General features: G+C 45.4%; 1 protein-coding gene across 1 annotated transcript in view; it reads left to right on the forward strand.

Annotated features, from left to right (window-relative positions):
* LOC124775891 (facilitated trehalose transporter Tret1-like) overlaps window positions 1-21,698 on the forward strand; it is a 349,558-nt gene that overhangs the window by 318,851 nt on the left and 9,009 nt on the right. The window contains exon 9 of the mRNA XM_047250726.1: window positions 10,702-10,982. Coding sequence (XP_047106682.1) covers window positions 10,702-10,982 — 281 coding nt within the window. The remainder of the gene's footprint in view (window positions 1-10,701; window positions 10,983-21,698) is intronic.

Genomic DNA, 21,698 nt, shown 5'->3' on the forward strand with positions numbered 1-21,698 from the left:
CGGAACGCTCGTCTGTTCTGCAGCCTACTCATACTACTAGAAATATTGGACTGTCTAAAACCAAATTTCATTTGCAGTACCTGCGATGTGCAATACAAGACGGTATCTTACCAGTTTTCACAAAAACGTTCTACAGTACACAACTTGCCATGTGCAATGCGAGTATCAAACACATTCATAAAGGTAAAGAATGAACATGAAGATTAAACTTAACGGCTGATAAAGTTCTCACAGCTAGACAAGTTAGTAAAATATTTGGTAGTAACTTTGTTGTGTAAAATTGCTTTCCTTGACACTTGTTTCATTTATAAGATAAATCCATGTGTTTCACTGTAAAATTTCTATAGTAAACTTTAACTGTACACAATGTTCTAACATTAAGAAACCAAACAATTAACAATATATATAAAAAAATTAGATCACCTTATAAAACTTCCCTTCTGAAATTTTTGCTTTCGTAACATCTCAGTTCCACAATTTTTTTTTCTTCAGGGTATGCTATTACAAAACCCTTTTTAAACAATGCTGCCTGCACTACCCGGCAGGTCAGCTTCCATTCTTTCCAAACCAAGTACATGGCCAGACTGTCCAACACACACTGACTCATTGCTACTCTCTACAAAAGAAGTAACCTCTCCGTCCAACATCTGTGGTCTCAGGAACGGTCCTACAAAGAGTACGGTTATATCTATGCTACAAAGGTCGAGTACATTTATCAAATTCACAACCTCATTCACATTTATAGGCAAAACTTCTTGAAGATCGTCATGGCAAATCGGATAGTCCCCTTTCATGACTTTATGTAATAGATATTTCGGTGATATTCACACATGACAGCATCTGCTTTCTTTTGGATACATCTTATAAACCAGTGCAAATCACATCAGAAATAACGAAAAGGAACGACGAAGTTTATTAGTAACCCATGGCAAAATAATGTAATTATCCATAAATACGTTCACCGTCCAATTGGACATATTCTGTTCACTGACTAGTTGATTACCACAACAGTGATGACCTTTTTTTCGGAAATAATGTATTAGTGGTAACTGTGCCATTTATCAATACAATACGGCCATATTCTCAATAAGCAGAATACAAAGTTTCTGGTTTCTGTACCACATCGGGCCCTATCAGCTTTTCTTTCTTTGATAGGTTGGAGCTGCAGCATCACCACTACCTACAGTATGATAGTTATTTTTCTTCTTTTTCTCCTTCTTCTTCTTCTTCTTGTTTTGATGCGGTTTTCATTATTTTCATCGTGTTGATAAAGCTTGCCGGATATTTGGCATACATCGTTATTTTCCAGTGTTCGTTTTCAGTGTATGAGCAACCTGAACAAACAAGTGCTGACGCAATACACGAATGGAAAAAAAATCTCACAAAAATTAATATGTAGTAATGAAGTTACTGGAATACATTTGTCTAGGTAACATATTTAAGTTGTTAACATTGCAAGATCACAGTTTAATTTAAGCACTAGGTAAACCACTGCAAATGTGAAATGCTGGTACATTAATAAACGGAATAACCGCGACAATGCTGAATGCAAGCATGCGAATGTGCATGCAGTGTGTTGTACAGGTGCACGTTGTAAGTTCGTGGGATGGAGTTCCATGCATGTTGCAGTTGATCGGTCAATACAGGTACGGTTAATTCAGGTTGTTGATGCCGCTGGAGTTGTCATCCGATGGTGTCTCATATGTACTCGATTGGAAACAGATCTAGAGATCGAGTAGGCCAAGGCAACACGCCAACATCCTGTAGAGCTTGTTGTGTTACAACAGCGATATATGGGCGAGCGTTATTCTGTTGGAAGAAACTCCCTGGAATGCTGTTCTGAATGGCAGCACAACAGGTCGAATCACCAGAATGACTTAGAGATTTGCAGTCAGGGAGCATGGGATAACCACGAGAGATCTCTTGCTGTCATACGAAATCTCACTGCTGACTCTAACGCCAGGAGTAGGTCCAGTGTGTGTGTGTGTGTGTGTGTGTGTGTGTGTGTGTGTGTATGTGTGTGTGTGTGTGTGTGTGTACCACGCAGACAGGTTGGTTGCAGGCCCTGAAATGGCCTCCTTCTAACCAATACACAGCAATCACTGGCACCGAGGTAGAACCAGCTTTTATCAGAAAAAACAACAGACCTCGATACTGCCCTCCTTTTATCTCTCGCTTGACACCACCGTAGTCGCAAATGACGGTGGTTTATGTTCAGTGAAATTCACGCTACAGGGCTTCTGGCTCGGAGCCGTCGTTGAAGCAACCGATTTGTAACAGTTCGTTGTGTCACTGTGGTGACAACTGCCGCTCACATTGCTGCTGCAGATACAGTACAACGCGCCAGAGCCATACGCGGAACACGATGGTCATCCCTCTTCGCAATGCCACGTGGCCATCCCTCTTTGCAATGCCACGTGGCCGTCTGGAGGCCGGTCATCTTGAGACCATACATTCCCGTAACCACAGCTGCCAGCAATAGTGTACAGTGGCTACATTCCAGCCAAGTCTTTCTGCAGTGCTGCAGGAGGAACATTCAGTTTCTAGTAGTCCTATTACACAATCTCGTTCAAACTCAGTGAGGTGTTGATAATGGCATCTTCATCGCCTTTAAGGTAGTCTTGACTAATTTCATTTCAATATGTTCAATCCCAAAGGTAACTGACGATCACGACTGTTACATCGTGTATTTAAATCAAAGCAGATTTGCTTCCTCGTAGCTGGCAGGGGCAACAGTACGCCGCTCTTCAGCCACAGGTAGTACAAGAGAAAACAATGGAGACACAGAATGAACATAACGGGGGACACAGTAACGCAAAAACACGAAGCCGTTCACACGCGAAGAAAACCAAAGAAACTGTTAGCACTGTACACGAACACTGATGATGGAGATGACACACGTGAACGATGGAGAGTGGGCGGAGAAAACACTGACGCACAAACACGACGGCACACACACAAAACCGATGGCGATGATCTCCGGCGCGCTAATGTTCACTTAACGTGTGCGAGTCCGAGGACCTGCCAAAAGGGGAAAAAGGTGGGGGAGGAGGGAGAGAGGAGATGCCAGTGGCAGAGGACATGAGGGGAGGAAAGAAGTTATGGGGGTAGGGGAAGCCCATGGGGAGGAGGGGGAAGGAAGGGAGGAGGGAGAGAAGGGAGGGAGGGTGCCCTGAGGAAAAAACACAGGAAGTGGAAGAGGAGGATCAAAGTTGATAGGAGGGGTAGATGGAGGGGATGAGGGAATCATCAGGCAGGGGGAGCTGGTGGAAGCCCCCTTGCGAGAGGGTAAGGAGAGTGGAGAGATGGAGAGCAGATGGGACGCGGGAACACAGGCGCGGCAGCGGACGGTGGTGGGAGAGGATGGGAGAGACAAACGGGTGAGAGGGATCTAGTTTTATGGGAGGTGTAGAGGATACGTATCCGTTCGAGGAAAAGGAGAAGGTGTGGGAACGGAGTAAGGTCGTACAGGATCCGTGTGGGGGAGGGGAGACGGATGTGATAGGTGAGGCGGAGAGCATAGTGTTCGAGGATTTTAAGGGATTTGTAAAAGGTAGGAGGGGCGGAGATCCAGGCAGGGTGGGCATAGCAGAAGATAGGTCGGGTGAGGGATTTATAGGTGTGGTGGATGGTGGAGGGGTCCAGACCCCATGTGCGGCTAGAAAGGAGCTTGAGGAGACGAAGTCAGAAGCGTACCTTGGCTTGGATTGTGCGGAGATGGGGGGGGGGGGGGGGGGGGGGAGAGGTGACGGTCAAGGGTGATCCCTGACTCGGGGCCAGCGGTCCTGTTATATCGTGTAGCCAGAGGGCGCTGTAGGCCCCAACTCAGCAATGGCGCGACATCTTCGGTCGATGGCAACGCTATGCGCCGCCGGCGGTCGCGACGGGAAACTGCGGCAAGTGATGAGACGGCAGGGCGCGCGCGCTATTCGGTTGGGTCCTCGGATACAACACACAGCATCGAGGGTGCGCCGAGAATACCACATTCTAGGCATTACCTGTCACCATGGAAAACACAGTGGCCGACGGCCTCTACGTAACGACTGAGAGCAGCGGTGTTCGCGTAGAATTATCAGTGCTAACAGACAAGCAACATTGCATGAAGTAACCGCAGAAATCAATGTGGACGTACGACGAACGTATCCGTTAGGACAAGCTGCGAAATCTGGCATTAATGGGCTATGGTAGCAGACGAACGACTCAAGTGTCTTTGCTAACAGCATGACGTAGCCTGCAGCGCCTTTCGTGAGCTCGTGACCATACCGTTTGGCTCCTAGGCGGCTGGAAAACGTTGGCCTGGTCAGATGAGTCCAGATTTCTGTTGGTAAGATCTGATGGTAGGGTTCGAAGCTCGGACTAAACCTATCGTTGATCGGTAATGGTTATGTCCAGCTGCTTTGAGACTATTTGCAGCCATTCATGGACTTCACGTTCCCAAACAATGGTGCGCATGTCATCAGATAACGTTTTGAAGAATTCGAGCCAACTGGATCGCCCGACATGAATCACACTGAACATTTATGGGTCATAATCCAGAGTTTACTTCATTAACAAAATTCTGCACCGGCAACACTTTCGTATGGATGGTTACAGAGACAATGCAGCTCAATATTTCTGCAGAAAACTTCCAATGACTTGTTAAGTGTACGCCACGTCGAGTTGCTCCACTACACCGAGCAAAAGGAGGTCCAACACATTATTAGGAGGTATCCCATGACTTTTGCCACCTCAGTGCAAAATGAAACTTTAAAATTCCGCCGTACTCAAACGTAACTATGTGTGTGTCTGTCACATAAGAACAGACTACTTGTTGCACATGAATTGGCATGAAAGTGGCACGTAACGTTTAAGCACAATTGTAAATGTACGCTGGTGTCCAAAATTACAGCAACAAACCGCTATTTCCCCGTCCTGTGTCTAATTCACGATATAATCGCACAAACTGTCAACCAGAGGTCCGTACGATCGTGTTCTGCACGGAAGATGGCATTCCGGTCAACGGACAACCATGCCAACGATGACGCCAGGGCACCTGTGAGACGAGGCAGTATTTGCCGGGTAGCCCTGCATCCACAATCGCTGTGTAGACAGTCGCAGATGGTGCAGTATGGCACAGACAGGATGCCTACCAGATTCTCTGCGGTGGAGAGCCATAGAAAGAAAGGTAGCAGGACAGTCACAAACTTATTCGGCCCGATGGCTTAATGTGAATCGTTCTGTTGTTTCTCAGATGTGGCGACAGTTTATAGAGGCTGAAACTGTATCCTCAAGACCAGTGCAGGGCCAGCCACGTGTGACTTCAGAGGGGAGGACCATTATTTATTTGGCTGTAAGGGCACGAGATTACCGCTTTAGTACTGCACGACAACTGGCATGTGAGCTCACAGCATCCACTGGACGCGTTGTGTCGAGGCAAATGGTGTGCAGAAAGTATCAGCAAAGTGGCCTTTATGTCTACCTCTGACTCAACTTCACAGAAGGGAACGTATAGAGTGAAGTCATCAACATGTCACCTGGACGGTCGAACAGTGGGCCAACGTTGTTTTCACAGATGAGTCCCGATTTAGTCTGGAGAGTGATTCTCGATGGATTCGCATCTGGAGGGAACGTGAACACAACTTCGGAATCCAAACATCATAGAAAGAGATAGCGATAGAGGAGGACCCCTAATGGTGTGAGCAGGGATTATGTTTACCACTCTAACACCTCTTTATGAAATTGTAAGGTTGGATCGGCAAGGTTTAACTGCTGTCAGGTATCGTGACGGGTTCTTGCTGTTGTTGCGAGTATCTGTGGACGCGGACGTCGTATTGATGGACAATAATGTTCGACCACATAGAGCAAGGATGGACGATGTCTTCTTGGAAACAGAAGATATTGCACGCATCGTATTGATGGACGATAATGTTCGACCTCATAGAGCACGGATGGATTGTGTCTTCTTGGAAACGGAAGATACTGCAAGCATCGCGTGGCCTACTCGCTCTCTCAATTTGAGTCCCACAAAGCACGTCTGGGATGCACCAGGAAAATGGCTTGTATCACGTCAATGTCTACCAACCACTCTCCAAGACGGCGAGCAGGTCTGCAGGAAGAACGGGCGTCATTGCCTCAACATGAGACTGATGACATCATTCACAGCATTCCCCGTCGTTGTCAGGCCTGTATTGCTGCCAGAGGCAGTCACATCCCATATTGAGCACATTACCCAGTTGTCGTAATGTGTGTGAAAATGCTTTAAGTTGGAAAAAACGAAGAACATTTTTGCCTACCGTTATGTATGTTGCCGTTGTTTATGTTCTGTATTCTTCACATTTTTCTACTTTACTATCACATGTTTATACTGTTTTGTGGCAAAATAAACGCAACCTTTCAAAAATTTCCGCTTGCTGCGTTAATTTTGGACACCTATGTATTATTATGGCATTTACGAGAAAAATCTACATAAAATATCTATGTAGAAAAGAATAATAATTAAAAAAAGATCTACATATTGCCATTTGGCCATCTGGGACAGAGAGATACCTTAATTCGGAATTCAAAAGGCACATGCTACTGGCCTAATGTACTATGTGGCACTGGCACATCACAGATTTTGTAATTTATTATTCTGAACTACTTAATTATATTACACTGCACTATACTGCACTACACTATACTACACTACTGTACTTGGTGTCAGAAACAAGCTAGATTTATTATTTGTCTGGTTAATTATCATTCAGCACACTGGGGGACAACTCAGGATTCACAGTGGCTTTGCTGCTGTGCCAACCACAATGTGGAGATTGGGAGACGGCTGTCAGAATCTCAGGGAATCTTCCCTGGACCTCTCTGGGCTTCACCACCTCACTGCTTATGGAAAGTTGCTACAGGTTGATGTTCTGCCATGGTGCGTCTCGGCATTGTGTGTGGTTTCTTCGTTGTCTCTTGGCCATGTAGGCTTGCAGTTCATAAGCTGATATTTTGGCTGCCAACAAGTTCAGCTTGTGCCACAGCTCCTCATTCCTTATTATGTTATAGACTTTTGAGTTTCCAAAACAGTTCCTATCGTGATCTGTAACACCCTGTCTAGTGGCACAATTCACAAGTGTCCATGGAGCGTAGTCGTATTTGCAGTAAGAAGCTGGGATACCGACCATGTCCTGACAGGTAATGTATAGCTCACTTGGTCGGAAGGAAGTATAACATTAAATAGCTCTGAGCACTATGGGACTTAAATTCTGAGGTCATCAGTCCCCTAGAACTTAGAACTACTTAAACCTAACTAACCTAAGGACATCACACACATCCGTGCCCGAGGCAGGATTCGAACCTGCGACCTTAGCGGTCGCGCGCTTCCAGACTGAAGCGCCTAGAGCCGCTCGGCCACACCGGCCGGCTAGTATAACATTCTGGATCTTTCTGTTCTGTCAGCAAGGAACTTGTAAGATCTTCTCCCTTTTTCTGCCCTGTCCCAGATTTATTGCCATTCTCTGTCAATACCCGTATTCAGTGTGGCTCATGTGCCCAATTTTTCCTTTGCGTTATGATATCCCCCATTTTTGGCCCACCTCTCTTTCTTGCAGCTAAGTCTGAGGCAGCAAGCCTCGTGTCACCATCAGCTCCTCTGTCGGTGGTGTTAGGCACAGGAGTCCATTTCTCTGCGCTTACCCTAGAGCCTGTGCTGTCCTTGCCTTTCTGGCTCTCTGAGACAAACGCCCGATCCCTAGCCCACAGCAGTGATTTAGATTGACACAATTAACGCTTTCCTGTACAGTGTGTTTGTCTCAGGTTATCATCACAATAATCAACAATTCGACGTCCACTGGTGGACAAAACCATCATACAAACATACCCATGCTTAACAGTTTCAGCTGCGAACATCCATACATGCTCTTCCTGCATATTTTCTTATGAGCCCTGTCCGCTTCCCATTAGACCCTTTTTCTCTTCTCTTTTCTTTTCTCTCTGAATTCATAAGACAACTTACCAGGTTCATCTACTGTCCCTTTGCAGGTTCCATGTACTGTTCCCTCTGCTCTCTTGTACTAATGAAGCAGGTCTTAGCTTTGTTTATATTCGCTAGTATAATACTTTCTCTGTGCTGTTTTAGTAGATTATTTACATCCCTTTTCCTGTATTATCACTCCTACTCTTGCACTACCTCTGCTTGATTTTGTGTTAAGCCTGTGTTCACCTAACCCGCCGGGTAGCCGAAAGGCCTAACGCACACGCTTTCTGGACACAGGGATTAACGATGAAGGCTGGTGAACGGTCCATCCTGAATGTGGTTTTTGGTCTGGTCCACAAATCCAGTAACGTAAATACCGAGCTGGTGCCCACGTTCTGCCTCAGATACACAGTACACAATACTTGAAATGAGATCTACACTATACACAGACCGATGAAGTAAACAGATTCCTTCTAACCAATGTATAACAATGCCGACCCCGTAAGCAAAATGGAAAAGGTAACAAAAAAAAGAAAAGAAAATCCCTGTACTCAGGCGACCAGAAATCCTATTCTTTTTGCCACATTTCACTAATCACTATGACATTTAACTTCCATCTATCGATTGTTCCTGTTAAATACATTAACCTGTCTACACAATTATGAAATCTAAAATTTCACACTCTGACTTGAACATTTGATTTGTTCCATAACGACAGCAGCCCCTTAAGAAGTGCTGTCCCAGAGATCTAAATGATCGACAGTTTCATGTCTGGAATATTTTACCCAAGTGGATGTCACCATCATTAAACCATAGAGTTAACAGCATGTTCTCGCGATTAACAACAGCTGTAGCGTCTCTTTGCTATGAACCATTCACACTATCAACACAGCAATGAAATATTTTAAATGTGGCCAGATAGGTCAGACAGTAGTTCCTAGAACGATTGGAAAGCGTGCTGCCCATTTTAGGACCCATATGTTAGCTGTTCCTAGTAGTATGTAACTTTGTACACAATGGTAGGGAGAAGCGGGCTACAGAGTGGTGCGACAACTGTCGCCCTAGGAAAGATGGACAGGAGCAGAAATGATTAGCGAACAAGTTAACACAACAAACAGAAGCCTTACGTAACTTGTATTACTTCAATGTAACAAAGACTCAATAAAATATTGCAGCAAGAAACAGAGTCCAGGTATCACAATGTCCACAAGGAAAAGTTTTTCTGTACTAGAGCATGGACGATGAAGACAGGTCCACGACCAGGCAGCATCTGCATAGCATCATGTCCCTAAATGGCTCCGGGTATAAGTGAGCAGACTGGCTACTGTCAGCCCCCCTATTTTGCGGCAGCAGAAGGAGCTCATGGTACAGAGCTGTTGGATGTGTGTCTCAGTGGACGCACACCATTGGATCCGCCAGATCCCGAGTGACAGCTGTTGGTGTTGAACAGAAACTTCAAATTCCATAGCTGGAGGATGGTATCAATACGTGATACTACTTTCTTCTTGACAGACACACCTCGATGTGGTTCCAACTATGGTACGACTATTTGTATCATTGAGGCACACATCTACCACTCTGCGGTAATGTCCATAGTTCTTAAGACAGCCCACTGTGATTTTTTTTTTTTTTCATCAGTCTTCTGACTACTTTGATGCGGACCACAATGAATTCCTCTCCTGTGCCAACCCTTTCATCTGGAAGTAGCACTTGCAACCTTCGTCCTCATATATATATGCTGAAATTATCCCAATCTATGTCTTCCTCTACAGTTTTTACCCTCGACAGCTCCCTCTAGTATCATGGAAATTATTTTGTGACGTCCCTTCTCCTTGTCACGGTCTCCCATGTATTCCTTCCCTCACCGATTGTGCAGAGACCCTCCTCATTGCATACCTTATGAGTCCACCTAATATTCAGAATTCTTCTGTAGCATCACATCTCAAATGCTTCGATGCTCTTGTGTTCTGGTTTTACCACAGTCCTTGATACTCTCCATACAATGCTGGGCTCCAAACGCAGAGCCGGCCGTGATGGCCGAGCGGTTCTAAGCGCTACAGTCTGGAACCGCGCGACCGCTACGGTCGCAGGTTCGAATCCTGCCTCGGGCAGGGATGTGTGTGATGTCCTTAGGTTAGTTAGGTTCAAGTAGGTCTACGTTCTAGGGTACTGCTGACCTCAGAAGTTAAGTCGCGTAGTGCTCAGAGCCAGCCATCCAAACGCACATCCTCAAAAATTTCTTCCTCCAATTAAAACCTATGTTTGATACTAGAAGACTTATTGGCCAGGAATGCACTTTTTCCAGCGCAAGTCTGTTTCTGATGTTCTCCATGCTCCATCAACCGTAGGTTATTTTGCTGCCTTGGTAGCAAAATTCCTTAATTACCTCTCGCAGGGATAGGTACTGTAAAAAACTGCTCATTTAACCTCTTCCAGCAGTCAACAGAATGAAACAGAACAGTATTGAGGAATAATACGTAACGAACAGCAGAACAATTGTGTCTCTTATAGCCCTAAATTCTGATTAGAATGAAAGAGGGTTCAGATCGCCGTCAAACCACCCAAGATGTATATTTCCCATGATGTCCGTAAATCATTTGAGACAGGATGGGTCCTTTGTGAAAGGACACGACCGTTTCCAAGTCACACTTGAAACTGAATTCGGCTTCTATTGACATCGTGGTTGACGTGACACTTTCATTATTTTTATTCACGTCAGCTTGTATCATTCAGCCTTCGCAGTGTTTCCTCAGTGCCCGTGTACGCAGGTGGCGACGGGCGCGACCGGCATCGTGGGCAACGTGCTGTGCATGGTGGCGGTGCACTGGACCGGCAAGCGACCTCTGACGCTGGCGTCGCTTGCGCTGGGAACCGCCTGCTGCCTGCTACTGGCCGTCTACGCGCAGGCGCACACCGCGCTGCCGCCGGGTGAGACGCTGCCCGTGGGCAGCTGGGCGCCGCTGCTGCTGTTCGTGCTGCTCTACCTCACGTGGTCGCTCGGCATCGTGCCCATCCCCTGGATGCTGCTCAGCGAGATCTTCCCCTACAGGTCTGCGCTCCTCGGCCATACACACACACACACACACACACACACACACACACACACACACAAACAAACACACACACACATTACCGGACGCTTAAAAACGAACGTCCTTGAGCAACAGTCCCACAAGAGCGGAGTGCCGATGGTACTGTTACCGACGACTGTGCCGCTAAAGCGGAGTTGTTGAACGCAGTTTTCCAAAATTCCTTCACCAGGGAAGACGAATGAAATATTCCAGAATTTGAAACACGAACAGCTGCTAGCATGAGTTTCTTAGAAGTAGATACGTTAGGGGCTGCGAAGCAACTCAAATCGCTTGATACGGGCAAGTCTTCAGGTCCAGATTGTATACCAATTAGGTTCCTTTCAGATTACGCTGATACAATAGCTCCGTACTTAGCAATCATATACAACCACTCGCTCACCGATAGCTCTGTACCTACAGATTGGAAAATTGCGCAGCTCGCACCAGTGTTTAAGAAGGGTAGTAGGAGTAATCCATCGAACTACAGATCTATATCATTGACGTCGGTTTGCAGTAGGGTTTTGGAGCGTATGCTGTATTCAAACATTATGAATCACCTCGAAGGGAACGACCTATTGATACGTAATCAGCATGGTTTCAGAAAACATCGTTCTTGGGCAACGCAGCTAGCTCTTTATTCGCACGAAGTAATGGCCGCTATCGAGAGGGGATCTCAAGTTGATTCCGTATTTCTAGATTTCCGGAAAGCTTTTCACACCGTTCCTCACAAGCGACTTCTAAACAAGCTGTGGGCCTATGGGGTATCGTCTCAGTTGTGCGACTGGACTCGTGATTTCCTGTCAGGAAGGTCGCAGTTCGTAGTAATAGACGGCAAATCATCGAGTAAAATTGAAGTGATATCACGTGTTCCCCAGGGAAGCGTCCTAGGACCTCTGCTGTTCCTGATCTATATAAATGACCTGGGTGACAATCTGAGCAGTTCTCTTAGGTTGTTCGCAGATGATGCTGTAATTTACCGTCCAGTAAGGTCATCCGAAGACCAGTATCAGTTGCAAAGCGATTTAGAAAAGATTTCTGTATGGTGTGGCAGGTGGCAGTTGACGCTCAATAACGAAAAGTGTGAGGTGATCCACATGAGTTCCAAAAGAAATCCGTTGGAATTCGATTACTCGATAAATAGTATAATTCTCAAGGCTGTCAATTCAACTAAGTACCTGGGTGTTAAAATTACGAACAATTTCAGTTGGAAAGATCACATAGATAATATTGTGGGGAAGGCGAGCCAAAGGTTGCGTTTCATTGGCAGGACACTTAAAAGATGCAACAAGTCCACTAAAGAGACAGCTTACACTACACTCGTTCGTCCTCTGTTAGAATATTGCTGCGCGGTGTGGGATCCTTACCAGGTGGGATTGACGGAGGACATCGAAAGGGTGCAAAAAAGGGCAGCTCGTTTTGTATTATCACGTAATAGGGGAGAGAGTGTGGCAGATATGAGTTGGGATGGAAGTCATTAAAGCAAAGACGTTTTTCGTCGCGGCGAGGTCTATTTACGAAATTTCAGTCACCAACTTTCTCTTCCGAATGCGAAAATATTTTGTTGAGCCCAACCAACATAGGTAGGAATGATCATCAAAATAAAATAAGACAAATCAGAGCTCGAACAGAAAGGTTTAGGTGTTCGTTTTTCCCGCGCGCTGTTCGGGAGTGGAATGGTAGAGAGATAGTATGATTGTGGTTCGATGAACCCTCTATCAAGCGTTTAAATGTGAATTGCAGAGTAATCATGAATATGTAGATGTTCGTTGCGAAGAATAATTAACTAGTAATTACAGGGTGTAGGCAGCCGCAAAACACGCGGTAAATTCTGCGGTGGTTGGTTGGTTGTTGTGGGGAAGGAGACCAGACAGCGAGGTCATCGGTCTCATCGGATTAGGGAAGGATGGGGAAGGAAGTCGGCCGTGCCCTTTGAAAGGAACCATCCCGGAATTTACCTGGAGCGATTTAGGGAAATCACGGAAAACCTAAATCAGGATGGCCGGACGCGGGATTGAACCGTCGTCCTCCTGAATGCGAGTCCAGTGTCTAACCACTGCGCCACCTCGCTCGGTTCTGCGGTGCCTCGCTCCTTCCACAGTCCAAACGAATGCATATCACTCGTTGCAAAGGAAGGGTGGCTGAAATTAAAGTACATACATGATTGGTAAAAGTGGACTGTATTTATAGACTACATTGCGACACACAGTGGTGTGTGCACGCTGCTTGGCGGTCACGGCCCGTCTCCCCTGTCCTGGCCAGTTCCGTCTGTGCATCGTGTGCATGGCCAGGCAGAAAAAAATCCTTACCTGTAGCGAGCGTCTGGTCGCTGTTCCGATCTTGTGGCATGTTGCATTAACACAAAATATTCCGCCTACGTAATTTATATAAATTACCCGAATACAAATAATCAAATGCAGCACAAATTGCACCAAACAAACAAGGAAATAAAATGATTCAAGAAACTGTCCACTGTAAACAAAAGAAACACTTCTCTTAGTAATTTGATAATTACGTGCACTAGTTTCTACGTTACCTGTGGGACAACGCAGATCCTTGACAGTGGTCATTTATAAATTCCCGTTGCTGTGCGCACTGAAATAACTCGTACCATACCATCAGGACCAAGATGTGTACCAACAGTGACCCCAGACCGCCACATGAGGGATGGCAAATTGTCTTCCTTCAGTAGAACCAATGTAACTGGCTGTAGATTGTCCTTTGTTGATGACCACTTAGTTCTCTATTGTAGTTGTGATAGGAAATCCCTCGACCACCGTTTCCAAATGTGTTGCATGCACTGCTGGATGAGCTGCCATCTTGACAACCTGGATGATGGCTCTGGAAGCAAGCCTGGCTCTGGGATGGATGTTGAAGTTTAACCAATAATAAAATGGCGTGGAGTAAGGTAGGAGAATTCATCTGGGTTGACAGGAAGTTGTGTAATGGGTCGGGAGCTCAATCATGCTTCATTTTGTGTTAGAAGTGTGTATAGTACTTCAAACGTCAGCACTTGGTTTCCCACGACTCTCTTCAAATGTGCCTTGATGGATTTTATGCCTGCTTCCCACAGACTACCAAAATGCGGCGCATGAGGCAGGATAAAATGCCAGTGGGTACCATTCTGCGATGCATAGTTCTGGATTTGGGTTGTGTGCAACTGACAGCTGAACAGTTTATGCAGTTCACTCGGCCCATTCCTGCACCCTCAGACGTCTTCCCATTGTCACTGTACACGTTTGCACAAACGCCTTGTCGTGAAATGACTCTTTGAAGAGCCGCAATGAAAGCTTGGGAGGACAAATCAGTGACAAGCTCGATATATACTGCCTTTGTTGCCATGCAAACGAACAAGGCAATGTAGACCTTTGTACTAGTTTTGCTCCTCTTTCCTCCATTCCTTACGTGTAGTGGCCCTCCATAGTCAACCCCACAATTAAGCAGAAGTCTGCTTTTCTCTACACACCCTGACGGAAGTTGTCCCATGAGCTGTGTTGCAGTGGTTGCCTTCAAGCAGTAGCAAGGAAGGCACTTGTGGATTATTTGCCTGATTGCAGATCTTCCGTTGGGTATCCAGTACCTTTGTCTGAGGCTTGCTATCAGCAGTTGAGATCCTGCAAGCAACAAACAAAGATGCTCGCTCATGACTATTAATTTAGTGACAGGGTGCTTAGGAGGAAGAATCATGGGGTGCTTCTGACTGTAAGAAACTTTTGATTGTTCCAATCTGCCACCCACCCTTAACAACCGTTCCACATCCCGAAAGGGGTGAAGTGAGTTCAGTTTGCTTTTCTCGGGGATTGGTCGGTCATGTTGTAGTTCTTCAATTTCCTTATAATAATCTTGCTGTTGCACCATGCGAATGACTGCCTTCGATGCTGTGTGAAGTTGTCCTGCTGTTAAGTTTCCACAAAGCCTCTCAGTGGGTTGCCGCCTAAGATTGTTTATATATCTCAGCACATACGCCATAGCTCTTTGCGGTTTTGATCATGAGGAATAATGTTGGGCTTTCTCAATCACAATGCAAGTAGTTGCGAGCAAGCAAACATGTTGAATACGTTTCTCTGGTACCTCCGCTGATTCGTGTGCATACTTCATGGTGTTAACAGGCCATGCTGATGGTGGCTGATGGAGCCAGCAAGGACCTGTCCACCATAGCTTACTGTTGCCTAGCTGTTGCAGTAAAATTCCTCTCGAAATGATGTCAGCAGGGTTATTTTTAGAGGATACGTGGTTCCAGTCTTCTACTGCAGAGAGTTTCTCGATATCAGAGACACGATTTCCAACAAACGTTTTCCATTTTTCCATGACGTTGGTTCCTTCGCCAACCATGCTAAGACAACAGTAGAATCTGTCCAAAAGTAAGTTTTGGCGATGTTTAAGTATAGCCCAGATTTCACCTTCTCCATCAATCTAGCGAATAGTAGGCCTGCGCTCAATTCAAGTCTTGGCAGTGATGTTTGCTTGATTGGCGCTACTTTGGATTTCGAAGTTAAAATCTTGATTGAGGAATTATTTGCTTGACAGACATTTCTAAGGAAAAGGCCGGCTCCATATGCTTGCTCGGTGGCATCTGAGAATCCATGTAGCTCCAGCCACTTAAATCCGTTGCTGGTCACCCTTCGTTAGATATGAATGCTATTCATTGATGGTAGATGACCATTCACCTGTTCCCACTGTGTCTTCAGGTCATCTGGTAACGGCGTGTCTCATTCTATTCGTCTTTGCCAGAGATGTTGCACAAACACCTTGCAAGTCACTACAACTGGTCCCAGAAGTCCCAATGGATCGAATATAGAGGCAACCCGAGAAAGTATACGTCGTTTAGTCCAGCTTACGTTACTGTTTTCTGCATCAGTGGCTACGAAGGTATCCAGAATGAGATTTTCACTCTGCAGCGGAGTCTGCCCTGATACGAAACTTCCTGGCAGATTAAAACTGTGTGCGGACCGAAACTCGAACTCGGGACCTTTGCCTTTCACGGGCAAGTGCTCTACCAACTGAGCTACCAAAGCACGACTGGAAACACCCCCCAGGATGTGGCTAAGCCATGTCTCCGAAATATTCTTACTTTCAGGAGTGCTAGTTCTGCAAGGTTCGCAGGAGAGCTTCTGTAAAGTCTGGAAGGTAGGAGACGAGGTACTGGCAGAAGTAAAGCTGTTAGGACGGGGCGTGAGTCTTGCTTGGGTAGCTCAGTTGGTAGAGCACTTGCCCGCGAAGGTCCCGAGTTCGAGTCTCGGTCTGGCACACAGTTTTAATCTGTGAGGGAATTGTTCGATGATATCTCTGCTGAGGCATTAAACACTACTCGAAGTTTAGTCGTATTGCTTGATTCTTTAAGTACTGCATGATGTGGCATGTAATATGTGCATTTCTCCGTATCTGTGGTCACCAGTTACATATGACCCAAGTCTTCATATTCTCTCATGAAACTGATATGGCTCTGAGCACTATGGGACTTAACATCTATGGTCATCAGTCCCCTAGAACTTAGAACTACTTAAACCTAACTAACCTAAGGACAGCACACAACACCCAGTCATCACGAGGCAGATAAAATCCCTGACCCCGCCGGGAATCGAACCCGGGAACCCGGGCGTGGGAAGCGAGAACGCTACCGCACGACCACGAGCTGCGGACGAAACTGATATAGTGTGCCCTTAATTCTGGCTGTCGCTGTAGCGTTGTAAGCAGCATGTAGCATTGTTTACGGACTCACCTAGTCCTGCATGATTATCTTTCACTGGTAGTTTCACCACGAATCTGCCATTTGCATTCCTCTGAATGGTTTTCGCAAAATGCTGCTCACACAATCGCTCTTCTTTCTTGTGCACAGAAACATACTTCACTTCTTCTTGCTGCCAGAACGTTTCGACCTGAATGTTAAGGTTGGTATTGCGTGCGAGGTATGACAGTACTCTTCGAGCATTGGACTTAACTGAATGAGGAGGTATTTTTCCTGACACAATCCAACCAAATGATGTTTCCCGTAAGGTTGGGAGGTGATCCCTTTTCAGTTGTCCAAGCTGCAATACATCAAAAAAGCTCGATGCTCCAAGCAGAAGATCAATCTCACCAGGTTTGTTAAATGAAGGGTCAGCTAACCTTAGATACGTAGGAAGTTTCCAGGTGGAGGATTCAAGGGCTGCTGTTGGGAGTCGCCCTGTTATACACGGTAGTGATGCACAGACAGCATGTGTGCCGTAGTCAGCAACTCTAAAGGAAATGTACACACTGCAAACGTGCGATGATTCTACCGATTGAACATCGCTGATGCCACTTATTGGTATCGTATGCCGACTGAGCTGTAGTCCCATCCGATCTGCCAAGCTCCTAGAGCTAAAGTTCATTTGTGAGGCACCGTCAAGAAGTACCCTGCATTTGTACACCTTCCCATTTTTGTCGGCGATGTTTACAAGCGCAGTAGATAATAATACTAATGCACGTTGGTGATCTTTCACTGTGCGATATGTTTGCTGTTGTTGTACATTCGTTTCTTGGCTTCTACTGTCGCTGTTACTGGCTTGTTCCTTGTGCAATAATGTGTTGTGGTGCTTGTTACAAATACGGCAGCTGCCAGCACGGCATTCCTTCTGCCTATGATTCGAGCCCAGACAGTTGAAACAAAGTTTTTGTCTGTACACGAAGTCTATTCTGCTAGCAGTGTCGCTCTCTTTGAACGTAGGGCACCTACTTATGCGTTGAGTTGTAGAACGCACAGTCGGGAGCAGTAGCGAGAAATGTACGTCGCGAACTGTACCCTTCTGCCTTAGTATACTTCGCGGCCTGCTGCCGGGACTGGGGCAGCATTTTGTCTGGATGAATGAGCTCTAACGCCTGACAGCTGGTTTCTAGAAATGCCACCAAATCTTTCAGAAGCAGAAATGTGATGTCAGCTGTTTTACATTCCCACTGTTTCCTCAGAGTCACACTAATGTGATGCAGCAAAATGTGCGAGAGCAATATTTCATGCAATAGAATACCGACCAGCATTACCTCAACAGCGTTCAGATTTCTCATTAGCCGATTAATTAACATCCGTAACTCCTTAGCAGATTCAATTTTGACGGTAGGCAGATTCAGAAGTTCTTTTACATGCAAATCAACAATTAACTTGGTATTGTTATACCTTTGAACAATTGAATCCCATGCAGTCTTAAAGTTACTCTCTGGTAAGTTTTCAACCAGCATAGGAGGTTCGCCAGACATAAATGACAATTATTAATAATATCGCTGGACATCAGTTAAGGCTTCATTGCTAACAACTAATGCCTTAAAGGTATCGAAGAAGTGCATGAATTCTGCTGTGTTACCATATAATTTTGGTAATGAAATTACTGAAATTTCTGCGAGCTTGAACTTGCAGAATTAGGTGGTAACACAACATTTGACTAGAGCATTGTCGTTATCGTTGATTCTAAATCTAAGCACAAGTCTTCAAACGACTCCCTGTCCGCATCATGAGATTCTTCTACATCGTTAATCTCTAACTGAGTTTGGATGTCGTATTCATCCTTGCATGTATTTAGCAGTGACCGCCTTACTCTGATGTCGTTGAGATTGGATCCTTCTTGAGAGCTATTAATAAATGTGGAGAGTCTAGTCATTCGTGACTTGATTACCGCTCCTTTCTTGATTAAATTTCGTTTCTCTACAGGATCCATGCTTCAGGAGAATAGCACAAAGGGTAATAGATTAAGGAAACAGAGCCAGGCTGCTCACAGAGCAGGACGACGGTACCTGTAGAGCGCTAACTGGGCTGCAGCTACTGGCGCAGACGTCGACGGATGGCGCTCACTGATGCACTGGTGTCGTGTTGTCGGAACTGCTTGGCTGTGTTACGACGTCTGCTGGCTTGAAAAACACTTCACAACACGATTCTCGCGGCGTATGTACCGTGGAGAACTCTGGCACGGACGTCTATCACTGCTGATACTCGAGAGACATGCGGAACGTATAGTAATCACGGAGAATCACACAAAAAGCCACGATAACCGGATACTCGTAATTCGCGGTAGGTGCAAATCAAAGCACATAGCCTTTGTGCCGGAATATGTTCGTCTAGTTATATCCGCACCCAGGGGAGCAAAATGTAGACGGCCGCAAAACGCGCGGTAAATTCTGCGCTGCCTCGCTCCTTCCACAGTCCAAACGAATGCATATCACTCGTTGCAAAGGGAGGGCAGTTGAAATTCAAGTACATATATGATTGGTAAAAGTGGACTGTATTTAGAGACTTTATTGCGAAACACAGTGGCGCGTGCGCGCTGCTAGGCGGTCACGGCCCGTCTCCCCAGTCCCGGCCTATTCCGGCTGTGCATTGTGTGGATGGCCGGGCAGAAAAAATTCTTAACTGCAGTAAGCGTTGGTGGCACGTTGCACTAATACAAAACAACAGGGTGACAGTTATTGAACTATATCAAATAAAATCGTCATTAATTCTGAACGAGTTGCAAGATTGCCCTTGGGGCATGATGGGAATTAGTATACACATGCATGGTTTGGTTTAGCGACGAAGCCCATTTTCATTTGGATGGGTTCGTCAATAAGCAAAATTGGCGCATTTGGGGGTCTGATAATCTGCATTTCGCTGTCGAGGAGTCTCTTTACCCTCAACGGGTGACTGTATAGTGTGCAATGTCCAGTCACAGAATAATCGGTGCGATATTCCTTGATGACACGGTGACTACCGAACGGAACGCCAAGGCTATGGAAGATGATTTCATCCCCACTAACCAAAGTGAACCTGATTTCGACAAGATGTTCGTTCATACGAGACGGAGCTCGACCCTATCGAATCAGGAGAGTGTTTGATGCCCTGGAGGAGCACTTTGGGGACCGTATTCAGGCTCTGGGGTACCCGAAGCCACTGGCATGGGCCTCGATTGGCCGTCATATTCTCCAGATGTGAACACGTGCGACTCCTTCTTATGGGTCTATATTAAAGACAAAGTGTACAGCAATAGCGTGTGTGTGTGTGTGTGTGTGTGTGTGTGTGTGTGTGTGTGTGTGTGTGTGTGTTTTCTTAACGGACCAAACTGCAAAGGTCATCGGTCCCTAGACTTCCACACTACTTAAACTAACTTATACTAAGAACAACAACACACACACACACACACACACACACACACACACACACACACACATGCCCGAGGGAGGACTCGAACCTCCGGCGGGAGGGGCCGCACAGTCAGTGACATGGCGCCTCTAACCGCACGGCCACTCCGCGCGGCTTCAGCAATAGCCCCAAAACCATTGCTGAACTGAAAACAGTCATTCAGGAGGTCATCGAAAGCATCGATGCTTCGACACTTCAGCGGCTAATAAAGAATTTCGCTACTCGTCTGCACCACATCATCGCCAATGATGGCAAGCATATCTAACACGTCATAACCTAAATCCGAATATCTGTAATGACGTTTACATGTTGAATAATGTGAGTTTATGCCGTAGTTTGTAACTAATTTAAGTTTTTTTCATATAGTTCAATAACTGTCACTCTTTATCTTTATGATATCCACTTCACACAACTATTCAAGGAGTCCATAAAGTCCCATTATCTTTTCAAAAAATTCATAACTTATAAACTATTAGAAATAGAGCAACGTGGTTTCGTTTTGAATAGCGACGTGTATTTCACCATGTTTGGACATAGTAAAAAGACAAATCTTTCACCTTGCAAGTCACTAAAAAGTTTACCAATTAGTTCTCGATTTCTTTAAAAAGCACTCTTTGAAACATAAATCTAAAAACATGCATGTTAAACGTATCGACAGACCTCACATGCAGGGTGTTTCAAAATTCATGATGCACACTTTTCGAGGTTGTAGAAGGGACTTAGTAGATCAAGGTTTACATAGTAACTCATATCCGGATTACATCCAAAGATACCACAGAGCTTCATAGTTATAGGCTCCGGGGCCTGTAAATGTATGTAAATATAGGGTGATTCCGTGAAGATTTTATCAACTTTCTAGGATGATGTAGAAGAATAAATCTGAGGTAAAAGTCCCTGTACCGAAAATGAACGAGTCGAAATTTATAATCGAAATCGTACTGATACTTCTGAGAGTGGAGTACATGTACTGGTACTGCTGTTGCTAAGATTCTAGGGTAGGCATCTTGCAGAGGTATTAGTATGGACCAAGACAAGGAATCCAGTAAATATGTTCTCTAAAATGCATACCTGATGGCCTATGAGCACTTGTTCATCTTCTCTACTGTGAAACACATCTCCTCTGTTGAACAAGTGCTCATAGCTCCTCAGGTATGCATTTTAGAGAACACATTTACCGGACTTTTTTTCGTTGTCTTGGTCCATACTAATACCTCTGCAAGTTGCCTGCCCCAGAATCTTAGCAACAACAGTACCAGTACATGTACTCCACTCTCAGAAGCATCAGTACGATTTCGCTTATAACTTTCGACTCGTTCAATTTCTATAAAAGGACCTTTATCTCAAACTTACACATTTATCCTTCTCCGTCATCCTAGAAAGTTTGTAACATCATAGTGGAATCACCTTGCATGTGAAGGAATTTACAGGCGCTGTGGCCTATAAATTTGCCGCTCTATAGGGTCGTCTGATGACGTTTCAGGACATGGATTCCTATGCACAACTTGATCTACTAAGTCCCTTCTACAACCTCTAGAAGTGTGAAATACGAATTGTGAAACCTCCCTGTATATGGGTCAAC

The sequence above is a fragment of the Schistocerca piceifrons genome, chromosome 2, assembly GCF_021461385.2.
Source record: "Schistocerca piceifrons isolate TAMUIC-IGC-003096 chromosome 2, iqSchPice1.1, whole genome shotgun sequence".
Lineage (NCBI taxonomy): Eukaryota > Metazoa > Arthropoda > Insecta > Orthoptera > Acrididae > Schistocerca > Schistocerca piceifrons.